We start from the raw sequence: 23,913 nt of genomic DNA on the forward strand, positions 1-23,913 counted from the left end.
ATGAAATTGCATATGTAATAAACATTTTATTTAGAATTTATTGTTAGAGCAGTATTTTAATTACTTTCAAAATTGACAAAAAAAAAAAGAAGTCATTTACAATATTAGCCTTCAAAATAAATACATATAAAACTATCTACAACAATTTAGAGTAAAATTTAATGAATGAATTTATTAAGATGAATAATTTTATTTGATACTAAATAATATTATCTATATTTTTTAATTAAGTGTTTTTATAAAAAAAGATTTAATGGCTATTGATAATTATAAAATGTCTTATAAAATTTATAATAAAATTTAATTCTAATTATATTTATAATTTGTAATTGCTGTACAAGATTTTAAATTACACTATCAAAACTATATTTACAATTTTATAGTTTTGCTTAGTCATACATATTTATAGATATTTTTTTTTAGGTTTATCCGAACCTATGGATTCATGGGAACTAAAGTATACTCTATGGTAGAAGTTATGTTTATGTCAACATTTATTTTAATTCGAGGATTCGGGGGAACTATTTATGTGTTATATATGTTGTATTCAGAACAAATGATATTAGAAGTAAAAATTGTGATAATAGTCATTTATATTTTGAGCTGCATGTTCATGTTGAATATGTATAAGTATGTCAAAGCACACTATGTTGTTGCAATCAACGCCATCGAGCATAGAAGGCCTTCAGAACTAGGATGCGCAGACTCTAAGGGAATTGTATTACCCAACAGCAGTTGATAAGTAAACTTAAATATTAAGGATTATTTAAAAATTTGTACATAGATAATTTTCTTAATAAAATTTGTACTTCACTGATTATGTTTATACTTTACTGTGTAAATTGATTTTACCATAAAACATTTAAATATTATGTTAAATTGTATTTAATTCTTTTATTGCCTTTGTTAAATATCTTTAGTGTCTTCTATTGCGTCCTTCATTACTTCTACGATGATTTGACCTGTGACGTTGTCTATTATTTGATCTATAAGAATCTCGACCATTAGAATTATTTTGTTCAAATTGTTGCACTGGTGTACCATAATAAGAGTTTTGAACTGAATTTAGCAATGGTGATGGTAACATTTGACTCATAGCGAACATTTGTTGTCCCAAATTCATAAAAGCAGCATAATTTAAACCAGGCACAGGAGAGACCTGATTAATAACAGATTTTACTTTATCGTCATCAAAACTATTATATGAAGGTGAGAATTGATCGTATGTCCTTTTATTGCTTCCTGAAGTGGGTAACATGCTTTTATCTATATATCCGCTATGATTATAAGGATTTGCTAAGGGGCTATTAAATGTTGAATTATTAGTTCCCCTATATAAGTCAACTCCCCTTATAAAATCATCCCGACTTGTAGCGAATGGGTCATCACATTTATAAGCCAATGGCTTACGAGGTTTCATATTTAATTTTTGTCCATACAAACATGTACCATCAAGAACATTTAAGGCATAATCAACCGAACAAGAATGACTAAAGGTAATAAAACCGTAATTCCCACCCCTGCCATTTCGACTAGGAGGTATACGAACGCGCTCCAAAGGTCCTACCTACGTTAAATTCATTAATTTTAAATATTATCAGTGAGTAAAACATTTACATCATTTAAAATATATACCTGTAGAAATAATTCGTAAAGTATAGCTTCAGTAACCTTTTCATTTAAATTTCCGCACCAAATAGTACGTTCGTCGTTATCACCCATGTTAAAATATTAGTATTAAAATTTATACTTCGTATTAAACTTAAATTTATCGCGACTTATTTGTAGATTTTCTGTCTTTAATAAAATATTATTAAAATTTTCTAATATAAGTTATCAAACAAACATGGAGGATGCGTATTTCAATAAAGTGTCAAAGACAACCATAGATAAAAACATCACTTGGATTGGAAACAAAAGATTAGTTTGTCAAATTCACATAGATGGCAGGCACATCTACAAAAAACAATTGCAAAATTTATTAAAAATTAGCATTAAACTTAAAATATACATTATAAATAATAAAATATGCTATACATTACTAAATAAAAATCAGTAAGTATAAAATTGATACAAGAAATATTACCATATTGATCAACTATTTATTAAATGATGTAATATAGATAACATAACATTTTTTAGTCATTTAAAGTAGCTTAGTATAAATATACATTACAATTTTTATATATACAAAACATTTTATTCTAAGTAACAAAATTTATAATTTAAATCAGTGAATACTTCTGAGAGTTTTTTCTATATTACGCATAGTTCTTGTAGGTAAGACTTCTACAATTGTTTTCGAGAAATTTTCATGTTTGGTTAATTCTTGAAACAGTTGTTTTGCATAATTTCGGGTCTCCAGGCTGCCCTCTTGCAAAAACTTTGCTCCGGTGATTAGGACTCGATCCCTGTTAAAAATAATTACTTTAATATATGATACCAGTCTCAAGCAATGGTAGTAATGAAATATGTATTTATTATCTTTACCTATGTTCCTTGTTCAGCGAAAATATCTTGTCTTTCCCAACTCGCTGTACCAATCTTGCTAAAAGACGGGCGCAAGTTCCCCTGACCAAAGCACTGGCATGAGAAGCGCTTTTACCAGTGGCTACAAAAACAACTCGATGAGGCGCCAGCCGATCACACATGACGTCTAAGGCAGCATCAGCATCTGCTCTTAAAAAACGGTTTGTATCCGCTGTTCGATGCAGAAGAGGTTGAGTTATATCATCAAGTTCTGCATCTAAGCCACGACGAGGTACTGTAAATAGTTCACCAGCTGCTTGGCATGCAGCTCTGGAAACCTAAAATTATAACATAATAATAATATTATCTACTTAGTAATCATATTTATGATAAACCTACCTGTGATCTCAAGTTCAAAATATGCTTGGCCATAAGTGCTGCTAAAGTATGCAAAGAGTTTTCTACAACATCGTTATGGTATCGCAGTAGTCTAATCAATCCTTTAAATGCTGATACATTTTTCTCCCAGTCATTACATTCTAAATCTTTTATGGTTTTAGAGAGTCCTTCTTTCACATTATCAAATGGCGTTATCAAATTATTAGTAGAATTTCTATTAGCTGAAGTGCTGTAAATCGAATTTAGTTTACTGCTAGTACGCGGAATACGTCGTTGAGGTGGCTTAATTTCCTGGTCACGTTTACCACGTGTAAGATACATAGGTTTTCTCAGCATTGATGGTACACCTTCACGTGGTGTGTCATCGGTTATTGATGACTGAAACACGAAAAAAGACAGATAATAATAGATTTCGGTGTTTACATAAAGTGTATCTTCAACTTACTGCATTTGCTAAATCAGACGTCGTTACTTCAAACTCATTCTCATCCATAAATCGTTTTGGATGTGCTTTCACAATAAAAGGAACATCTTGATCCCTGGAATTATATGAATTAGTATCCTTTCTATCCGGCGATCCCTGGTATGAAACGAGACGACTTGTAAAATCTTTTGAGGAATCATGTACTGGTGTCAAAACTTGCGACATCGTACTACGCTGAGGTGTTCCTGCTCTGGACGGAATAGAACTCTTAGGAGTGTTTGGTAAAGATTTGTTAGTTTTTTTCGGAGTCGGCGGTAGAGAAATATTTTGTTTTGGTGAAGGAGTTCTGGTTGGGGTTTTAACATCTAAAAGTAAATAAAAATTATTTCAAAATCAATTAACATGCCTTACCAAGAGATATTCATCGAATTCGTTTTATTTGTATAAAATTGATACTAGGCATTTACCATCTTGTCTGCTTTTAGACCTGGACGATGGTGTTTGATAACCATTTGTTTCAATTCGAGCAACATAATCATTATTTTGTCGAACTACTGGTATTAGACGAGGTATTCTCCTCTCTGGTGTTTGATATGGAGACTCTTTTATTGCTATCGGACTATCAGGGCGCGAATTATTGGGAGACGAGTTTTCGGATGATGCACCTGCAAAAAAATATTAAAAAGAATGAAAATCATGTGTTAAATAATTAAATTTTATAATAAAAATCTATGTAACTTAGATTTTACCATTTTTCCCACAGTAGACCGCGGAGACTGCTGCCATCGCTGATAAAACAGGAGAATCTTGTAACTTTTGTGGTGATTTATTGACACTCGATGAGTCCCCATGATCTACAAATAATTAGATACGATATACAATGTAGACAAAAATAAACATAAATATAAATAAATTAATTGTGATTGGCTACAGTCATTAGATATAACGGTATATAACAATTAGTTACATACCTTTTGAGATACTATCAGCAAAATTTGAAATATTCGTTAGCGTTTCTTCATCTCTGGTTTGCAGAAAACTTTTAGTTGTTTGGGTGGAAGCTGGTCGTAGAATTTGGGTCGAAGAATCGTTTTGGGTTTCATGACTTATCGCTCCTTGATGGTCCAATAATTCTCTCTGATTGCTTGGTGCTGAACTAACACTACGTGACACAAATCTGGAGCCATCTGAAGAAGAAAAAATACTTAATCAATTTAATATTTTAAATAACTCGAAGTATTAAATTAAAATAATATACTGGTTATTTTATTGATAGTCAAATATAAATATATTGATAAAAAAATATAAACTATGTACATGACCACAAGAAACTGATAAAGATCAGGTTAAACGCCAGTAGCACCTCTTAGTGTGATTTATTATGTTTCTACCGTTAGTGCAAAGTGTTATACTGATAAACTTTATCAGAAAACCCGCGCATTTGTTGCATATTTAAACAACATATTAATATTCAATAAATAAAACAAATAGAGTCCTGTAACTTCCGTTTGTCTAGAAAATAATGATATTCTGCAAACCTATTTCACCAAATAATTTAGATGGCGTTTCCCTTCCATATGTAACTCTATCCAAGAGAGCCTGCTTTTGTTGAAGTTGTAGCAGCAATTCTTGTTGACGCTGTTGGATGTTCAGATGTTCTTGAAGAACATCTTCTGAAGATACCGTTGGTGATGGCAAGGCGGCTGGTTTTCTGTCGAAAAAATTACAAAAATATATACCTAATAAAACATTGGATTTAAATAAAAAATATATAGGTATCACCAATTTAGAAAAGTGGAATATATATAAAGAAAAGGTTTTTAGCCAATGCTTATTCTTTACCCAAAACGCCGTAGTAATTATAGTAATTGAAATATCGTTTTGATAAAATAATAATCTAGTTTCTATACAAATTTCTCTATAACTATGAGAATGTCTCTTACGACATAAACGTGCTATTTGAATAATTGATATACATCGACCCACATTTGTGTTATGACGGTTTCTTCAATAGATTCTTCGTTCAGCAACGGTGAACAGTGGACAACATTTTTCCTATTTTTTTGTCCAAAAAGACACATCCAGCAACAATTTTCATCTTCTTCTACTTCATTGCCTAATACTTGTTTTTTGTCATCAAGATCCGACCAGGCCTTTTGAGGTTCTGGATAATTTTGTATAAAACCATTCGTATCGATCACAGTTGAAGATTTATCAAAAAATTTGGCAGATTTACATTTTGCCCAATTGAAATCATTTTTAATCCAAGCATGTTTGGTAATCAAATCACATTTTTTTGAACCTTCAATAACATTTTTATTATCACTATTTAATAAATTTTGAGTTTTCACAAAGTTTGTTTCAGTTTCGATTTCATTATCCATATCTTCTATTTTCAATTTAGTAGTTCCATTTTCTGGTGGAAGTTCAAACAGATCAGGATGCGTTCCATCCTGGTGCAGAGCCCGTTTCAGGTCGGCAACTTTATCAGGATTATTATTCTGGTCACCTTGTCCGTAGAGAGACAAACCACATAATTGAAACACCATTGCATATTATAATTATATTAAATAAAGTTTGAAATATTAATATAGTCTAAAAAATAGTTACAAACTTTATTTTGGTGTTTATGTTAGAATATTTGTTCTTATCATAATGTGTATAATCCTAATTCTTCTAGCACTTTATTTAATTAATTTTTTTTTTAATTTAATTTCATTATTTAAAGCAATTATTAAATAATTTTTGACTATAATTGTTTTTACACTATTACATATTTAATAATAACAAATAAAAAAAATTTACTTCACAATATTCATGAATTTTAATTTAATATTAGTTATTGGTGCATATGCATTCAAAATTATTTATTTTATTTTTAATTTAAAAAATGTTATAATTATGATTTAATTATAATATTGTAAAATTTTGTTATTTTTGTTTATGCACTAAAAATTATATAGTTTATTCTTAATTTAAAAAATATTATAATTAAAGTATATTATTGACGTAGTCTGTTGCTATTAGTTATGCATTTAAAATTATATATTTTATTTATAATTATTTTTTTAATAATTAATGTAAAAACTTCATTAATAATTATTGTAAAAGATTTCAATATTAGTTATGCATTCAAAATTTTTTATTTTATTTAATATTAATTTATAAAACAGTAACTGTTGTAAAAATTCACTATAAATTTTAATAGCCAAACACCACGATCAAGTCCTGTTTTTACCAAAAAAATATGCTTTAATCACAGATTATTTACCAATATTATTAATTAATTATTTACATAATTTTTCTAATTTTTTATCATTATTATTTTAGAGATTTTCAATAATTAACGAAAAACACGTGTGTTGTGTCTGGTGTCTGATTGCTCACTAACGTTTGTATGCAGAGTGGTGTTTCTGTCAGGTATTTTCGCGCGATAAAAGCCTTCTTTGTATTTGGATTCATGTATTAAAATAAAAGTTGGAGTTGGTCACCTTTTAGTAACCAGGAGACAAAATTGTAAATCAGTGATCGGAAATAAAATTATAAACCTTCCAATACATGGAAACAGAAGTTTGGAGAGAAAAATACATGAAAAAAAGGTTAAGGGAATCATTTGTTCGGGGTGACTCTCACACCATGAGCCTGCCTTCGGGCTGACTACCATTCATTATTACCATCCAATTGTTATGGAAGAGTTGTCCAATACTTTTATACTTCTCCATGGTGATTGTTCAAGCTTATTATTGCAGTTATAATTTATGATAATATCCATAAATATATGCATATCTTTATAAAATAAAAATTTGTTTAAAATTAGAGATTACAAAACGTCGGGATAAAATGTAATTCATATTCCCACATATATACAACGTTAAATCTTGCATCGATTTTGAAGGGTTTTTACCCTTCGAACAATATCATTTGGGAATCAAGCCGATTAGGTTTTGGCAAAGATAAAAAACATTTATTTGACGATTTTAATAATATTTGGTAGGATGATAGAGTCCATAATCTTACCAAATATTTTTCAAATGGAATATGAACTACATTGAATCGTGTACCAATAAAAGTTGGCATTACCAATTTTTATTATTTTTCCAGCTGTCTGTCTACATGAGTCGATATACGAGTGGGTTAAAATATTTTCTATGTGTTTGTACTAAACTTCGGCTCCATATATTGAACTTTGGTTCATTGTGAGACGCCGTAACGCAAATGCGGGTTGTTAACATCATTATGCACGACATGTGTAACATTAGCGCCGTTACCATGTTCACCTTTATGGAGATAATTACATAGGTAATAATAAATGAAAATTGTAAAACTATTATAGAAATAATATTCATAATTATATCATTTAGATATAAGTAAAATATCAACGCGAAATTGTTTAAGTAATCTTGAAACATTCATGAAGATTTGAGAACTCAGAAACATGTCACGAGTGATTATTTCAATGTACCCTTGTCGTATTACCTATATATTTCCATACGAATTCATATCCCCCACCTTCAAAATACTATGTGAATTATTCACCAACCATAAATATTATGTGTTAATTTTTACCTCAAAAGGGTTATAATACTATAAAAGTCATGAAACCACCTATAATTTTACTACTTATCATAAATTAATAACCCAGGGGTGCGCCAATGCGCCAAAGGGGAGAAAACGCGTGAAGTCAGGTCACTCGTCTAAAAAGAAAAACATAGCAACCTGGTGACGTCATGCAAAAACCCCATCGATTACTTTTCATTTAATAGTTGACCAGAAGCCAATGCAAAATTGATTCAGAAAATTCGATCTGAAGAGCTTACAATGCAGATACCACGATGGCATGCAAGAATTATTATAAGGGTGGAAAATGATAGATATATTTCATGCATAGAATTCCATTAACTTATTTTTAGAATTTGGTAATCGTCACGTGTAGAAAATTTGTTATTGACATAACTGTAAATTAGAGTTACAACGGTACATGGATACTGCAAGTAAAAATGTCATAAATAGAAATAAAAATGCAGTTTTTTATATAAATGATACATATTAAATGTCGCGCTATATCTGGATAAAATAATTAGAATAATAAACACCTTGAGAAATTTTTCATTTAATTTAAATATTTTATAAAAGGCCAGACAATCGCGGTGGAGCGATCTTGTACTTTTGTTTGCATTAAATTATTAATAATAGCGTTACGTCTTTCAATTTAAATCACATTTTTGGCTTCTAAACCAAGTTTGAATATATATGTATATAATCTATAACCACAATTATTTTCACATTTGTTTTCCAATATCTTTTCCTTTCAGACAAACTCTAATTCAGGTTAATTGCGTAATTTGTCTTTATCTTACTTTAATGATAGAATCTCTTATTAAATTATAAATACGTAGCCGAAAATATTACTGACCTAATGCCTTCCACCTTATAAACGTTATATTTTATTGTCCACGGTTTTCTGAATTATGTAGGTTAACGTAACAGCTTCTAGCAGGTGGCATGTCAGCAAAATAGTTTCTAATGTATTCAATCTTTAACGTAGATCTAAATGTTCTCAGAAATATAAACTCATAAATAATGCGAAAACCGACTGCGGTTTATTGAGTGCCCTTTAACGCAAGCAGCTTCAGGTGTAAAACCCACACGGCGCCTATGCAGAAATAAGACATTAGAATTTCTGGCTAAAAATAAATGAAAAGGTAATAAATAGGTAAATTATTATTATTCACTTTTAGATATAAATATCGGGTATAAATTAAGGGCAATGAAGATATGTGAACGATTGTATAAAAAAATAATTAGTGCTCTTTAACGGGCTTGTTTTGGGCGTTAAACTCACACAACTAAAATATTTTTACCAATTACAATAATTCGATTAGTATCAAACAAATATGTTAAGGTCAGAAGTTATTTTATATATGTTTTCACGTATAAGAACACCCCTAAAACTACTTACTAAACTTAATATACCAAATCATTTATTATATTGTTAATTCTAAGGCTTGAAGGTCTAACTTTTGTATTAAATCTTCAATGCCAAAAATCAACAAACAAAGGTTTCAATTTCCCGCTCCTTCGCATTTGATGTTATCGTACAAAGAAAAATGACTGGACAAGTCTACAAGGTCATACACGTTCTAAGAAAATACTCTTTTCTTCGAAAACTGTCTAGTAATTGCCGATTAATAAATTTAGGATACATAATAGAAGTTGTCCTATAAGAAGTAGTGCCTAGATAAAACAGATACAAAAATCAGCACAGATCAATATTTTAGCATTGCAAAAATCTCAGAACAAGTTTTTAACAGTAATCAAGTTTTGTGAACTTCTCATGAATAATGTAGCTTTTTTAGAGAGCAACCCTTTGAGTGGATCTATAAATGATTGAAATATTTTTTTTGAATTTTTCTAATACTGATGTTATTTTAACTTATTATAGCAATTCTATTAATCCTTAGCAAGGGCTATTTCATGTGCTTTAAAATAATATGTGCCATTATTAGATTTTTAGCTGTATTGTACCTATTATCATTACCCTACATAATAGTAAAATGGATACATCAAAATAAATAATATCAAAGTCTATTGCTTTGTCATTTCATGTTCTAGAAAAAAAATCATGTGCATATTGACCGATAAGAAATCATTTGTCCCCGTTTCGATATTGGTTGATTTTAATCGGAAAACGCATGTCGACATACGATGCACGAGGAAATAAAATTTCTATATGCTAATCTAGTGGTCATTGCACTATTTTACTTTATTATTTATATGGAGTTGGATGGATGTATATGTGAAAAGGGTTGAATGATTTAGATTGCAAACGCGAGCCTGATATTATATATTTAAAGCCATAAAAGTTCATTGAAATCTGGGAAAAAAGATTCCAGCAAATCTTAGGTCATTCGACCAGAAGACTCAAAAAAATGGCCAGAAGACCTCAAGTTAAATCAGGTTTATCAAAATCAACTATATAGTTGTATATATAATTTTTAAGTTTTATTTCCAAGTGATCACAGCTTTCACAAGTACTGCTTCAATTAGTTAAATTCACATTGAAAATAGTAAAAATAGCCCTTAAAAGCATTGCTACAATTAGGTATTATGTATCAATATTAAAATAATAATATATCAAATATATTTAAGCATTCAAAGGGCAACCATTGAGTCGCCTTCTGAAGAAACAACATTCATGCAGAGTATCATCATAACACTTCATATAATTGTTAAGTTTTGGTTGTTTTTTAAAAACCAGAATAAACTAGGTGTAAGGAACATTTTGCCTTGAGTTAAGTTGCATAAATTTATGTGCAATGTATTCGACTTAAATAAGTTTTCAATATAATAAAATTTCAGTGTTGCTGAAGAACCTCATAATGATCAAAATTCTTTAAACTACAAGTTCATTAATGTCAGTATAATTATTTATTTATAAACAAGACCCAAAACTGTGTAATTTTACGATTATGTAATTTTATTACCAATGTATTTGTATTAGTCGATCAATTTTATCAGCTAACGACCATTCGAGCAGTTTTATTCACAATCGTTTTAAAATACCCGCAGCAAAAAAGTAAAATTGTTTGCTGTCGAAGAAAGTCATTAAGCCGTCAAATACTTCTTTAAATAATTTAAACTATGTTAGCAGCTCAAATGTCGAAAAAACTAGGCCAGAACATGACATTAGTCAAATTATTATTTAGCGTGAATATGGAAACTAATATAGGTGGGTGGCAAACAAATGTAGAGGTAAGGGAGGATATAATCAAAAATTCATTAGCAAATAATAAATGTTTTTTGTAAGTAATTTAAAAATGTATAGATATGTAAAAAATTTAATATGATAACCTCATAATTGATTAGTTTTTAGTGAAAGCAAATATATTATTTTTGAGTAAACAGTTAAAAATTCAGATAAATAAATAAATCTCAATTACTATTGATTAAGTCGATTGTTTACATGGGGTTTTTCACCCAACTTGCATTAAAGCAAAATGACACTTACACCTAGTATAATAAAATCTAGTGATAATTTATAAATATTATTATTGTATGTTTCTATTACGTTTGAAATCTAAAAATATACCATGTACGGAATGGAATTTTTCAAACCTGGCCATGGAAATTATGTTTTCCTACTACCAATAATGATGACTAAAGGCATGCAAACATTTTCAAGTAAAGTGCATCAGCCTCGATCGTCATTAATAATAATTTGTGTAATTACATTCGGATATGTAGAGCAACATGCTCATCGAATAATCAGTTGCATATATCAATGCATTAAAAGTACACGTAATTATAAGTTTCATGTTCCATATCACGTTATCATAGTTTTATAATTTCACCATGTATATTTTTATATTTTACACAATCTATTTCATTATCAAATAATAGACAGAAAAAAATAAACAGAAATATTGTTTCAAATATAAGCCAAAAAACTTCTGAGCTTTATAAGTTGAATGATTGTTAAAATTAAGTATTGTAAAATTTAGTTGAAAATTATATTTCAGCTATACAGATTAAAATGACTCATAAAAAAAATCGAACAAAAAAATTCTATTTCATCGGCAAAACTAACCTATCCCCCGAATATTTTCAAAGAATTTTCCTTACAACGAATAGGATTTTAATTACACTACTTCCTTACGTCTACATTATGGTAGACTAAAATAATTAATGAACAAAATCAAGATCTTGATTCAAATACAGTTATTACGTAACTAGAAAGCCCTTGAACTTATCATTCTGAAATATGAAATCGATTCTGATGTTTCGGACATATGAAAGAATTGAAATACATGTTTCATTTTTGATGGTGCAATGTCTACGAAAGTCAGACATGAAAAGGAATTTTATTTGAAATATAGTCGTTGGATTTATAATTGATAAAATATTTTATAAAATATGAAACTACAATATCACCAGATAGTCAGAGGGTGATGTGCAGCTTCATATTTAATTGGACTTCAAATTTCATAATTTAAGTTCAACTTAACTAAGTCTGTTACTCGGAAAGATTAATTTTTCATTTTGCATCTTTAGATGCAGGGATTATGAAATTAAAACAAAATATCATCAACAAATGTATTTTAGCAGGCATAAGAATCGTCTCAACAAGGCTGATCAGAAATCTGGAGACTATAAAATTTCAAACAATTCTTGTTTAAAGTATATTAATATATAATTTCACTTACCTTATATGATTTCTATCAAATCCGTATGCAGTATGACCAGAAGATGGTGAAAAACCTAAAGTGCTCCCGGAGAAACTGCCGTTGTAAAATAGTCTATTTTCATTGGACTTCAAATTTCATAATTTAAGTTCAACTTAACTAAGTCTGTTACTCGGAAAGATTAATTTTTCATTTTGCATCTTTAGATGCAGGGATTATGAAATTAAAAACAAAATATCATCAACAAATGTATTTTGTAAGAATTGCAAATAGTCTATGGAAGTAAATTTGGACAGGCATAAGAATCGTCTCAACAAAGCTGATCAGAAATCTTGAGACTACACAACTTCAAATAATCCTTGTTTAAAGTATATTAATATAATCGCACTTACCTTATATGATTTCTATCAAATCCGTATGCAGTATGACCAGAAGATGGTGAAAAACCTAAAGTGCTCCCGGAGAAACTGCCGTTGTAAAATAGTCTATTTTCATCCGCTGGACTTCGGTTCCACACCGGAGTACCTTCAAAAATAAATAAAATTTATTAAGTTATTAATATATCATAATATTTTAAATAATCATTATTAAATCAATTAATCTAATTAATTTTCTTTTTGTATATTTTTTCCTCCCACCTGGAGAATTATTTTTCCTGCCCCCATTCTTCTGGTTGTGTGAGTTTGTGATCAAAGGTATGCGTGATAGAAGAGCCAAAGTTTTGCAGTTGGTCTACATTGTGCATGTGTGCTTGCAGTTTGAGAAGCACTGGACGATTTTTTCTGAAACGCGCGCGAAACAAACAGAACTGCCATCTGTTTGGGGGTACTCTAAGCAAACATCGATAAGGGTTACTACGTAGTGCTACGCTTGCACCATACGCGGTGCTACGGTAAAGCTACGATAAATACTTGAATAATAGTGGTAATAAAATTATGCAAAATGTTTTGTAAATCCATATGCAGTCATTATGTAATTATTAACTATATATCTCTGTTATATAATCTAATACTAAAGCATTACAAATGTTTTCTTTCAATGCAATATATTGCTATCAAGCAGCAAGAGAAAATCTATTTAAATACATTTTGATGCCTATATAGTAAATTTAACATATGAAGAATAACTATTTTTACCATACATAAATATTATTTAATGCAATAACTAACTCTATTCAAATATACTAATATTTTATACTATTTATTAAAGCAGTATAACTACTGCTGTATACTACAGTATAACTACTACTAAAATATGTAGTTTCAAATGTATATAGTACTATTTTTCTTTAAACGTTAATATTTTATTTATGTTTAATGCATTAAATTTAAAATATATTTATCTCTATATATTTTGGAACTAGGTGTGGTATTTTGCCCTAAGGTAAGTGTGTGAACTGCATATGCAAACGGTTTTACTTGAAATTTGTGAAGCATATATTATTTAATAAAATATTAATAAAGCAATAATGATATATTAAGAAGAATGCTTGTGATAGTAACGACTTGCAAAAATTAATTCTATATTTGTTTTCTTTCAAATAAATATTAAACTTACCAGAGTCTATATTCTTTCCATTCTTTTTACCATTATGTAAAAATTTAGTCTTGCTTCGAATTGGTATCGCGGTTTCTCTCTCAGTCATTTCTTCATGATTCTGCATTACAAAAAAGTTGTTACTTATCGGAAAATATGAAATAATAGTTACTGATGTGTTAGAAATTAATTTTGGTTTGAAAAACAACATTTAACAGATAATTGTGGCTGGAGGATATGGTCTATGGATGTTAAGTGGATGGTTGCTACATGTTGATTGATTTGTATTTGTGTGTTTGTGATGTTATGTGATTTTATCTGTCAAACAAAACATACTATTTTAATGTCATTTTTGACAATTGCAAAATAATTAAAAAAAAATTAATATCTCTCAATAGACCGAATTCATATAATAAAATATTTTTAATATCTCTCACTAGACCGAATTCATATATACCAATGACTCGTGAATTCAACAAAGGCTGCAAACTATCTTATACTTCTTCTATAAAACTTCAAATCTGTAGAAAATATAATAAAATAATTTATAAATACTGCAAAAGTTCCATCCTAAATTTTTTTTAGTCTCCTTCCCCCAATAAAGATTTTTGTTATCAAGTAGATAAATTAATAGCAAAATTAGAATCATTAGATATAATTGAACTCCATGCCAAGAAGTACCAACGTGCCACATAATTATGAAAAAATATTAAAAAATTAATAATTTCTTCATTTTCTGAATTCCTACCACATTTTCCACCGTCGCGCTACGTTTAACAGGAACCAGGGTCCAGGTGATGTTGTCATCAGCCAATGGTCTCACTCCAACACCAATTGCTACGAGATCCTGGTTAGGAACCCTGCTATGATAAAATAGATACAATTGCTGAATATGTTGAATAGATACAATTTTAATATATCATTATAATATTTACTTTCTGTAACTCCAAGGTGGTGCTGGAGGTTTATTTGCTTGAGCTTGATACAAAGCTGGAGAGATGTTGATAATTTAGGTCTGAAAAATGTGAAAAAAAAATCGTTAGTAAAATTTTTAATTCATATTATAAAAAATAAACATATGCTGTGTTCATCATATTATAATATCATATGAATATGTGTACATAAGTTATTACATTTTATCAAAGTGTAATTTAATAACTAACAATCATACACGCGAAGGAGGGATTGTAAAATATCATTAAATGCATTGGAGGGAAATGTTTTATTTTATTTTTTTCACAGATAACAACTTTGTCTGACCTTGTGTGTGAATGACTCAACCTTTTCATTTGTTGTTGTATATATCATTTCAACAAGAATTATTTCGAAGGCCAAATGCGGGCACCCACACGCTACCTAATGAGACTTTAGAGAAAGATTAACGCCATCGGTAAGGGTTGCATATAGAAAAAAAACAGAAACTAATAAATAATAGAGAAAAAGAAATTACCTAATAATGAACTATATGAATGTAAAAGATTATACCGAAAATTTTGTTTTGTTAACAAAAACCAAGTTTGTTGTTAACAGAGGTTGTCCTGTCTCCTTGTGATGAGATTATGATCAGACATTTCCAAAAGTGACATGTTGGAGTAATGTCCCAATAGACTTTTTCATTTAAAATCTTATTTATATTTGAAGTGAAACAGATATCAGTACTACTTGATAGCAGGTGCTACATAGAGCATAGAGCATAGAGACTTACTACTGGTAATAAAAATTTAACCCGATAAATTACATATATCCTCTGAAAAACAGAGATTTTATTTAATAAAAAAATAGAACAATAAAGAAGCATTATAATAAAATTGAAATAAAAAAGTTGGGTTTACGATGGATTTACGTTTCAACCCTTCCTTTACCATCGTTTGCGATTCCCATACATCAACTGTAGTGATTCATTCTTTCGTGAAATTTATCGATTTGGTGTAAGTGGAAAATATTTACAAATAAAATACCATAAAAATAGGTTCTTAACCTCGTGTGTCAATTGGACTACGCATTGATATTTAGACTTTCATGTATACGTTGCGTGATCATTATTATGCAGTAACTTTCAATTATAAATATACATGTGCATGTGATCCATCATCACACCTTCAGCAATAAGTGAAATTGGAAATTATAGGTAAACAATGTAGTAAAATATGTGTAATTAGCAGACAAAAACGCATAAATAAATAGGTGAAATGTGTCGCCTATGTCTGGAAGATAATTAGATGCTAAATGTAGATGCACTTTGTAGTTGGTTTGAGTCTGGGAGATGATATCAAATGAAATGCATTTTTTGTTCTACGTGTTGATAGATTTTTTTAGTTACGAGTTACAAAAATAACATGATATAATTACATTTATATACCACATATATAAGTTCTAAATATATTAAGATATATCAGAGATACAAATAAAAGTCAACAAGATTTAAAATAATAGCAGGAATCGTGTATCTTATTTTTAGAATTATTCGATTTTTCATTATTTCTCATCACGATATAAGTACTTGGTTACTTTTCTCACCTTAGAGGAGGCTCAGTGCAGTATCTATCCTGGACAGTGCCTGCACTGGCTGGACCTGCTCCGGCCAAAAGCCAGTCTACGTCGGCGCCACTGGCTGTCGTAGCTCGTGCAGGTCCTAAGCGCAGGGCGTAGGCTATGCTCCATCAGCCCCCCAATTCGAGGTAATTGTTTGCGAGATAATCTGCAAAAAATGCTTTATTATAATTATTCACTACATGCAGCTGATTAATCAATTAATCTATTTAGTATAATGTCTTAATAAGAATGTACTTATAAATTCAGTAGAAATTAAATCTTTTACCAACCTGGTCTTAACGGCTTCGAATAAAACATCAGCATCCCTATGCCCTCGAATACTTTCCCTCACAGCCCTAAGTACTGTTTGCGATCCTGCTGCATGGCTGAGTGCCGCCAAAGTGTCCAGAGCAGCCTGTCGAACTCGTCTTCGATCTTCATTGGCAGCAAGAATCGCCACACGACGAGCCACTGCACCAGGCGAAGCCAATTCACGTGCAGGAACGTCAGCAACGAGTATAACACTGTCTGGAGACGCCTCTCCCGAGTCTGGGGGAAATGATAGTAATACAAAATTATAATTAAACTAATCTAGTTCCACTCGTAATAAACCAAAGACTTATAGTCTTATATAATTTAAGTGCTATACCCAGCAATATAAAGTAAAACATCTTCTAAACTATTCCTGACGTAAGTCTCCCTATGACGTTAACGGTTCCCACATTTAATTAGCATAACATGTTAATAGTACTATGATTAAATTTCTCGATACATAGTGTAAAAATCGATATTTCTAAACTAGTTTGCAAAGGAAAATTGTACACTTTGAAACTGCAAGAGTATATATACATTATTTTATACAAAATATGAAAAGTTACCTTGGCACTTCGAACAGCAGTAAAATCTTCTCCTAAAAGAGCATCTATAACTTCTGCTACTGATAAACGACGCATGAGTAACGCCGCCGTAGCAGATGCACCACTTGCACCACCACGCTTATAAATAAATAATTTATTTAGTATTTCTAATATTTTAAGTTTTATTTCCTTTTCCTACTGCACAATCCGCTAGCAATTTGTGGCAATCTGTCTCTCAAGACATCTTTTGGCAGTTGTCCCAAAAGTTGTCGAAGCAATTGCCGTTGGCTGTCAGTTGTCGAAGCAATTGCCGTTGGCTGTGTACCTAAAATAAACTTGCAAATCTTTATGGCACGCATTAATTATTTTAGTACTTTGTGTAATTTGAATACTTTGCTGTTTATACTTTTAAATAAGCGCTGGATACGACAGAAAAATTAATGGAGATATTAGAGTTTTATTAATGATGAATTTAATAATCTTATGCTAAGTTTGAAGATAAGGCAAAATTTGTACAATATATAAATTAGAGTAGTCGACATTCTGAAAATAATCTAATTAAAATAATTATTAATGTATATGAAGAAGTTCTTGGAGAGCAAGTGAAAAAAGTAGATTGTAAAGATTATAAATCGTTCAACAGTCGACAAGATTCCCATTATTATTTTTTATGCATTCTAGTGCCTTATTGAAAAATTGTGCCGTAGAAGGCTCGTAGCCCGTAGCGCCTACGTAGCAAGTAGAAGTTGTTGCGGTGTTCATTAGCATAAGTCGCGTGATAGGTACTGTATCGAGGTCAGCCAGGATCCGAGTCTGAATACAAAACGTACAATGTGGGTTTGGAGTTACATAGGAACTTTAATATCGCAGAAGGAGCCCCCCGACCCCTGATAGGAGCACCCCTTTTCAACTTTCGCGCTTCTGAAATAATCATTACATTCCACTTTTTATGTTCAGAATTGCTATAGTGACTTCAGCAGGTCAAGAAGCCGCCGGTTTAATTCATTCACGGTGTAATGCTCGATTTGATTAGATAATTGAATTGAAAAATAAGATTTATTTGTTGAAGTAAGTAAGTAAGTATGAAGCAATCAAGACCTTAGTAAAACTTTAAACATAATTTATTTAAGATATTAAATTAAAATAATAAAAATTTATCATTTGATATAATAAAAAACTAAATTTCAAGCTACTCCCAATTAATCAAATATTTAGTATGCAATACGCATAGAACAAGAAATACAACGAGTACAAAAGCAACAATATTTGTATTAGATAGTTTTTGATATATTTATACATTAATCCTATAAAAGCTTCGTAATATAAATTTTAATTAAATTTTTGCATACATTTCTGGTGTACCTGTAATTACTTTTTTTTTTTCATTTATAAGCATGGTGCTATAAAATATTCATATGTATTAAATCTAGAATTGGAGATATAAATATTCGATATTTGTATTACCAAATTTTGCTATATTCATAACTTATAAAAATAAGAATTCGCAAAATGTATACACCAAATAAATAATGCCTCTACTTTGAAATGTATGCAAATTTATCTTCTTACATGAGTCGACGTATTTGGGCTTTTGATTAATGAATAATGTTCCAGTAAGTACCTACCCAACATTGAGAACAATTATTTCGCAATATTGTTGGCTAATAGGCTAAAAAAATGACTTGCGTGCAATACGTATTAATTTCAAAGGAACAATTTAAAGACTTAATGCAATTACATACAATTATATTAACAAGATGTAAATTTTTTCGTAATTCATTCGTGGATAAAATGAAAAAAATTCTGATAAGCTGAGTGAATTTCTGCTTGGGTAATAATTGCTTTTGCCTACATATATCAATGTACACAACTAATTTAAAATTTAAACTAGTCGATGCATTTCCTAAACCGGAACAACGAACGTTACAAAGATTTTAAATAAATTATGAACGTCCATAGTCGATCAATTCTTTAATTCTTTTGTAATTGGTATTGAAGACTGAATTTCTTAGATAAACTTCATTACTGAATTGAAATGGTAAATAAAATTAGTAAATCTCATAACTAATGTCACAAAAATAAATGATAAGAAGAATTATAAATATTAATTAAGAATTTGTGCTTGAAACATAACTATAATCTGTTTATGATTATTTACATGGAGCAAATATGGCAAAAATAGCAATAAATTTATAATTTAATAGAGCAAATATGGGAAAAAGTAGCGCTATAATCTTTATAGCTATTTTTCCCATATTTGCTCCATTTAAGCTATAGTGTTCCATCTAAAATGAAAGTTAATTAATTTTCGGAATCAGAATCAATTTTATGCCCTCGTTAGTTGTTCATAGAAAATTACAAAGCCCATGATCGTTATTGAAACTTTTGATGTGTTATGTTTGAATTTCTGAGTCGAGGGAAGTTCTATGTCAGTCTTCAATGTAAATTGACTGGTTTCTAGTTCACAAAGGGTCCTTGAAATTTATGAATGGATACAAGTATAAGTACTTCTATACTGAGTATATAGAATCAGAAAATCGTTTATAGACAACAGAATTGTAGCAAGAATGCTTGGTAAGAACAATTTTAGTAATCGAAGGAATTAGAAGATTGAACATGTTCGAAAATTATAATTTAATCACAACGTGTATTATACACGCTGCCATGTATATTTTTCTAAATCTTAATTGTAGAACGATTTGTTAGTACGTTATTTGAATTCATAAAATTCAAAATTCACAAAATCAAATACAAATATATTGTTAGTATTCAGAACGCATAATAAAATTAAATTTATCAATGAATATATAAATAAAAATATATTTGAATATATTTTTTATGAATATATAAAATATATATGATAAAATTGTTCTTGGGCATCCATCCAGTAATTAAAAACAGTTTTATTGAAAGAAAATGTTTTTATTCAGAAAACGTTTCGGGCCTTGATTTGACCCATCTTCAGTGCATAAAAAAAACACAAAAACATAAGAAATTGCACGAAAAAAATGAAACAACAAATTGATAAAACGTCGAGTTATGATAAATTTTAAATAATTGTAAAATTAAAATAAATAATATATTTTATCATAAAAAAGCTTATTCCAAACGAACATGTTGTCAGCTTGGAGTATGTGTTACATGTCAACACATACTCATTACCTCTTACTCATTAACATGTAACACATATCCAAGCTGACAACATGTTCGTTTGGATATATATATTATATATATATATATATATATATATATATATATATATATTATATATGAATTCTAATTTTTATTTAAAACAACATAATGGATAATTTGATCTACCATTTGTCTTTTTAATAAATTAATAAATTTAAACATTTACGGATGCAGAATATAAAATCGTGGAGTGTGGTGCCCTGAATACTTTTATTAAATCTAATAACATAAAATCATAAGTATTCTATAATAATTGTACGTAATGAATAATGTACTTGTTTACAAAGTCAACAAAAAAAATTAAAAAAAAAAACATTTACATCAGTTTTCTACTTTCAGTGCCAATGCTTCTCGAAGGACCAAAGTCTAAATTAGCCTCCGGAAACTTCAAAAGCTCGAGGCCTAAGAAAGCGATCGCTCATCACTTTCCTCGATTGGCGGCCAATTTTCGCATAAGCCGTAAACCGCGAAAACTTGCGGTTTATTGCACGCACACCCGTGTAAACAGAACGGCAGCCGCCGGTGGGTATATGGCGCACTCTACATGTGAATATTGATTAGCATATGCCTTATAATATCTAGGTCAAAAGTTAACAATACTTCAGGGAAAACGTTCAGGAAAAAAGGAATTGCTGGAGCTGCCGCGGCTGATGCGGTTGTGGCAGCATTTTGATTGCAAAAGTTTATAAATAGAATTAGAGTCGATGATTTGTTCAGATAAACTTATGTGGAAAGTATAGAGGAAAAGAACGAATTCAACAGGATAAGATTGCAATAAGAAACAATATATAGATTGAAGAAATTTTTTGTAAAAATGAATAAAAATATGGAGCTAGTTACTTAATAATTTATTTATTTGTAGTTTTAGTAGTGTGATTAAACCGCCAGAATTTTACAAATATTTTCAATAAGTCTATAACATATGGTCATTGGTCAGAACCTATCACACTTGCAGAGGTGCAAGTTCAAATTTCGTGCTACATAATCAAACAGTAGAGATTTTCCTTTTAACATGAAAATATAGATCAAAATATGTGTTACTACTCCAAATTAAAAAAGAAATCATTAGTATTAGGTTAAAATAGAAAAATTAGTCGAAAATAAATACTCCAACTAATATAAATATTTAGTACTAGGATTACTAAAACATTATAGAAATAATATTAAAATTAAATTTCTACGGTTAATATATGGATTTTTCCATTAAGCTATTATTTTCTAAAAGTCAAATGGTAGATCAAAATTCCCTGTATTGTTGTTGCAAGTACAGATTCTTATTATTATTATCTAATAATATATGAATGAACTAATTGCTACTCTTGAATCTATATATCATTTAATAATCCAACTAAGAGTTTGCATGTTTTTACTAATTTTATTTGTGGAAGAGTCTGACGAAGGTCAAGGTTTCTATCATTAAATAATTAACGAAGGAGAAGTATACCTTTCAAACTGTCGGAACTCTTCAATACCCTCGTTATATATTATTTATTTATATATAAAAAGATATAGCATTAAAAAACACAAAGTTCACGTACATTTCAAAAACAGGCATTTCACTTATAATCAAATTATTAAAATAATTTCAATATTAATCTTCTATAAATAAATGGACTTAAATGTTCAAGTCTCAGTTGAAAAAATAGTTTCAGAAAAAATAGGTAATATGGTATTTTTATTACATGTAAATAATAAATATATATATATATATATAATATATATATATATATATATATATATATATTTCGATTATCAAGAAACCAAACCGCACACTTAAATATAAATCACAGCTATCATTTCAAATAATAAGGTAAACCGTTGAAGAAATATCAAGGTAATAAATTCTACGATAAGCATATGACTTTATTACTAAGGTTACTGATCGTTTGGATATTCTAGTAAATCATTATTATTTGCTGATGATATTTAGTGGCGATAAAATTGATTGATAATGATCAAATATCACTATTCGTATGAAAGGACTAGATAAGATGTAATATAAATTGCTTTTGTAATTTTAAAAAAATAGATCATACTATTCTTTAATGATGAAATTCAATTATTATATAAAAATTAATCTATTTTGAAAGAGATTTATATTATTAAATTTTGCAAAGATTTGTATATGTTAGAAAAATGCATCAGTAAGCAGTATTGTATATATAAAAAACATTCATATGTGAAATTATTTATATTTTCGACAGACATTAGTTGAGAGTCATACTGGTTAGTGTTTGATCAGTCTAGCGTTTTCTTCGTAATTATTTGTTGAATAAAGTAACAATTTTGATGAAAATTTGCATGATAAGAGAGATCTTGGTCTAAATATCTTAGAATAGACCTACGAAAAGTAGTTTAATTACAAAAATTCGTTAAAGTTTAGAATAATGAGCTGCATTCTTATTTAGTTCCGCATTGGGTATTTATCACTCACGTTAACGCCCACAATTAAATAAAATACATTTTTAGACAACGATATATAATAAAATGTGTAAAATAAATTAAATAAGTAAATTTATAGTTATAAGTTTGTTTGAGAGATAGAAATCACATTAATTAGGTACCAGTGCAAGTGAAAAGTTTATTTTCAAAATAAATAGTTTATAACTAACTTCTATCTAAATAGCTGAATCTCATCTCTTCTTTCGACTATTTCCTATGGAGAAGTTCATGCAACTTTGCTTAAAGAAAAATGCATTTTGAACTTAGTTTGTTTCCTTAACTGATCTCCATCCTCAATTCCTAACCATTACACGCTCCAGTTTCTCTTAAAATGCCAATGTCAAGCATCTCCCGGCAACAGCCGTTTTCACGAATCCGCGAAAATGTTTTGACGCGACCTCAATTGCGAGAAAATTGTGACGGAAAACAGTGAAGGAACGCTTTTCTTTCTTCATTTCGATTCTTTTTAATATGAGTCACGAAAATGTATAAAAATCGCAGTCAATCGTCGGCGCGTGTCGGCTTATCGCCACTCGAAATCTTTCGCCCTCCTCCGCCTGGCGATGCAGCGGGTGGAAGGAATGCCGGTACGATATCAGACGGTTATGGTTATGGTCAGGGGTAGGGTAAATAGTTAAATACAGTAAATAGTTCCGTAACAGTTATGTTTGTTTAATGTTCAAGATATAGTTATTTTACATGATACTGTAATTTTGTAAATATAATTTTTCTAATGAGAGCACGCGGTTTGGGTGTTTCTAGGTCAATTTTTTTATGGCGCCTACGGTCACAGCACACCATTTTATGGGACATATAAATTAATATATATACACTGTATATTATGCAGGGTGTCCAGGAACCCAATGTCAAGCCGAAACGG

The 23,913-nt window shown here is 29.6% G+C and overlaps 2 protein-coding genes across 2 annotated transcripts; both read right to left on the reverse strand.

Moving 5' to 3' along the window:
- Positions 1-684: 684 nt before the first annotated feature.
- On the reverse strand, positions 685-1,793 carry LOC113366641 (RNA-binding protein 7). The gene is made up of 2 exons (XM_026608277.1): positions 1,636-1,793; positions 685-1,567 (listed from the first exon to the last, which is right to left on the reverse strand). Exons 1-2 carry the CDS (start codon positions 1,720-1,722, stop codon positions 917-919), a joined length of 738 nt encoding a protein of 245 aa, XP_026464062.1. The 5' UTR covers positions 1,723-1,793; the 3' UTR covers positions 685-916.
- Positions 1,794-2,230: 437 nt separating this feature from the next.
- LOC113365937 lies at positions 2,231-5,841 on the reverse strand. The gene is made up of 10 exons (XM_026607481.1): positions 5,619-5,841; positions 5,279-5,456; positions 4,831-5,003; positions 4,264-4,479; positions 4,042-4,146; positions 3,760-3,957; positions 3,314-3,657; positions 2,869-3,246; positions 2,491-2,807; positions 2,231-2,411 (listed from the first exon to the last, which is right to left on the reverse strand). The coding sequence occupies exons 1-10, from the start codon at positions 5,839-5,841 to the stop codon at positions 2,231-2,233; spliced, it is 2,313 nt and encodes a 770-aa protein (XP_026463266.1).
- Between the last annotated feature and the right edge of the window lie 18,072 nt (positions 5,842-23,913).

This window comes from Ctenocephalides felis, unplaced genomic scaffold (assembly GCF_003426905.1).
Source record: "Ctenocephalides felis isolate EL2017-DRISC unplaced genomic scaffold, ASM342690v1 CF-g0.4_SCAFFOLD_01170, whole genome shotgun sequence".
Classification (NCBI taxonomy): domain Eukaryota; kingdom Metazoa; phylum Arthropoda; class Insecta; order Siphonaptera; family Pulicidae; genus Ctenocephalides; species Ctenocephalides felis.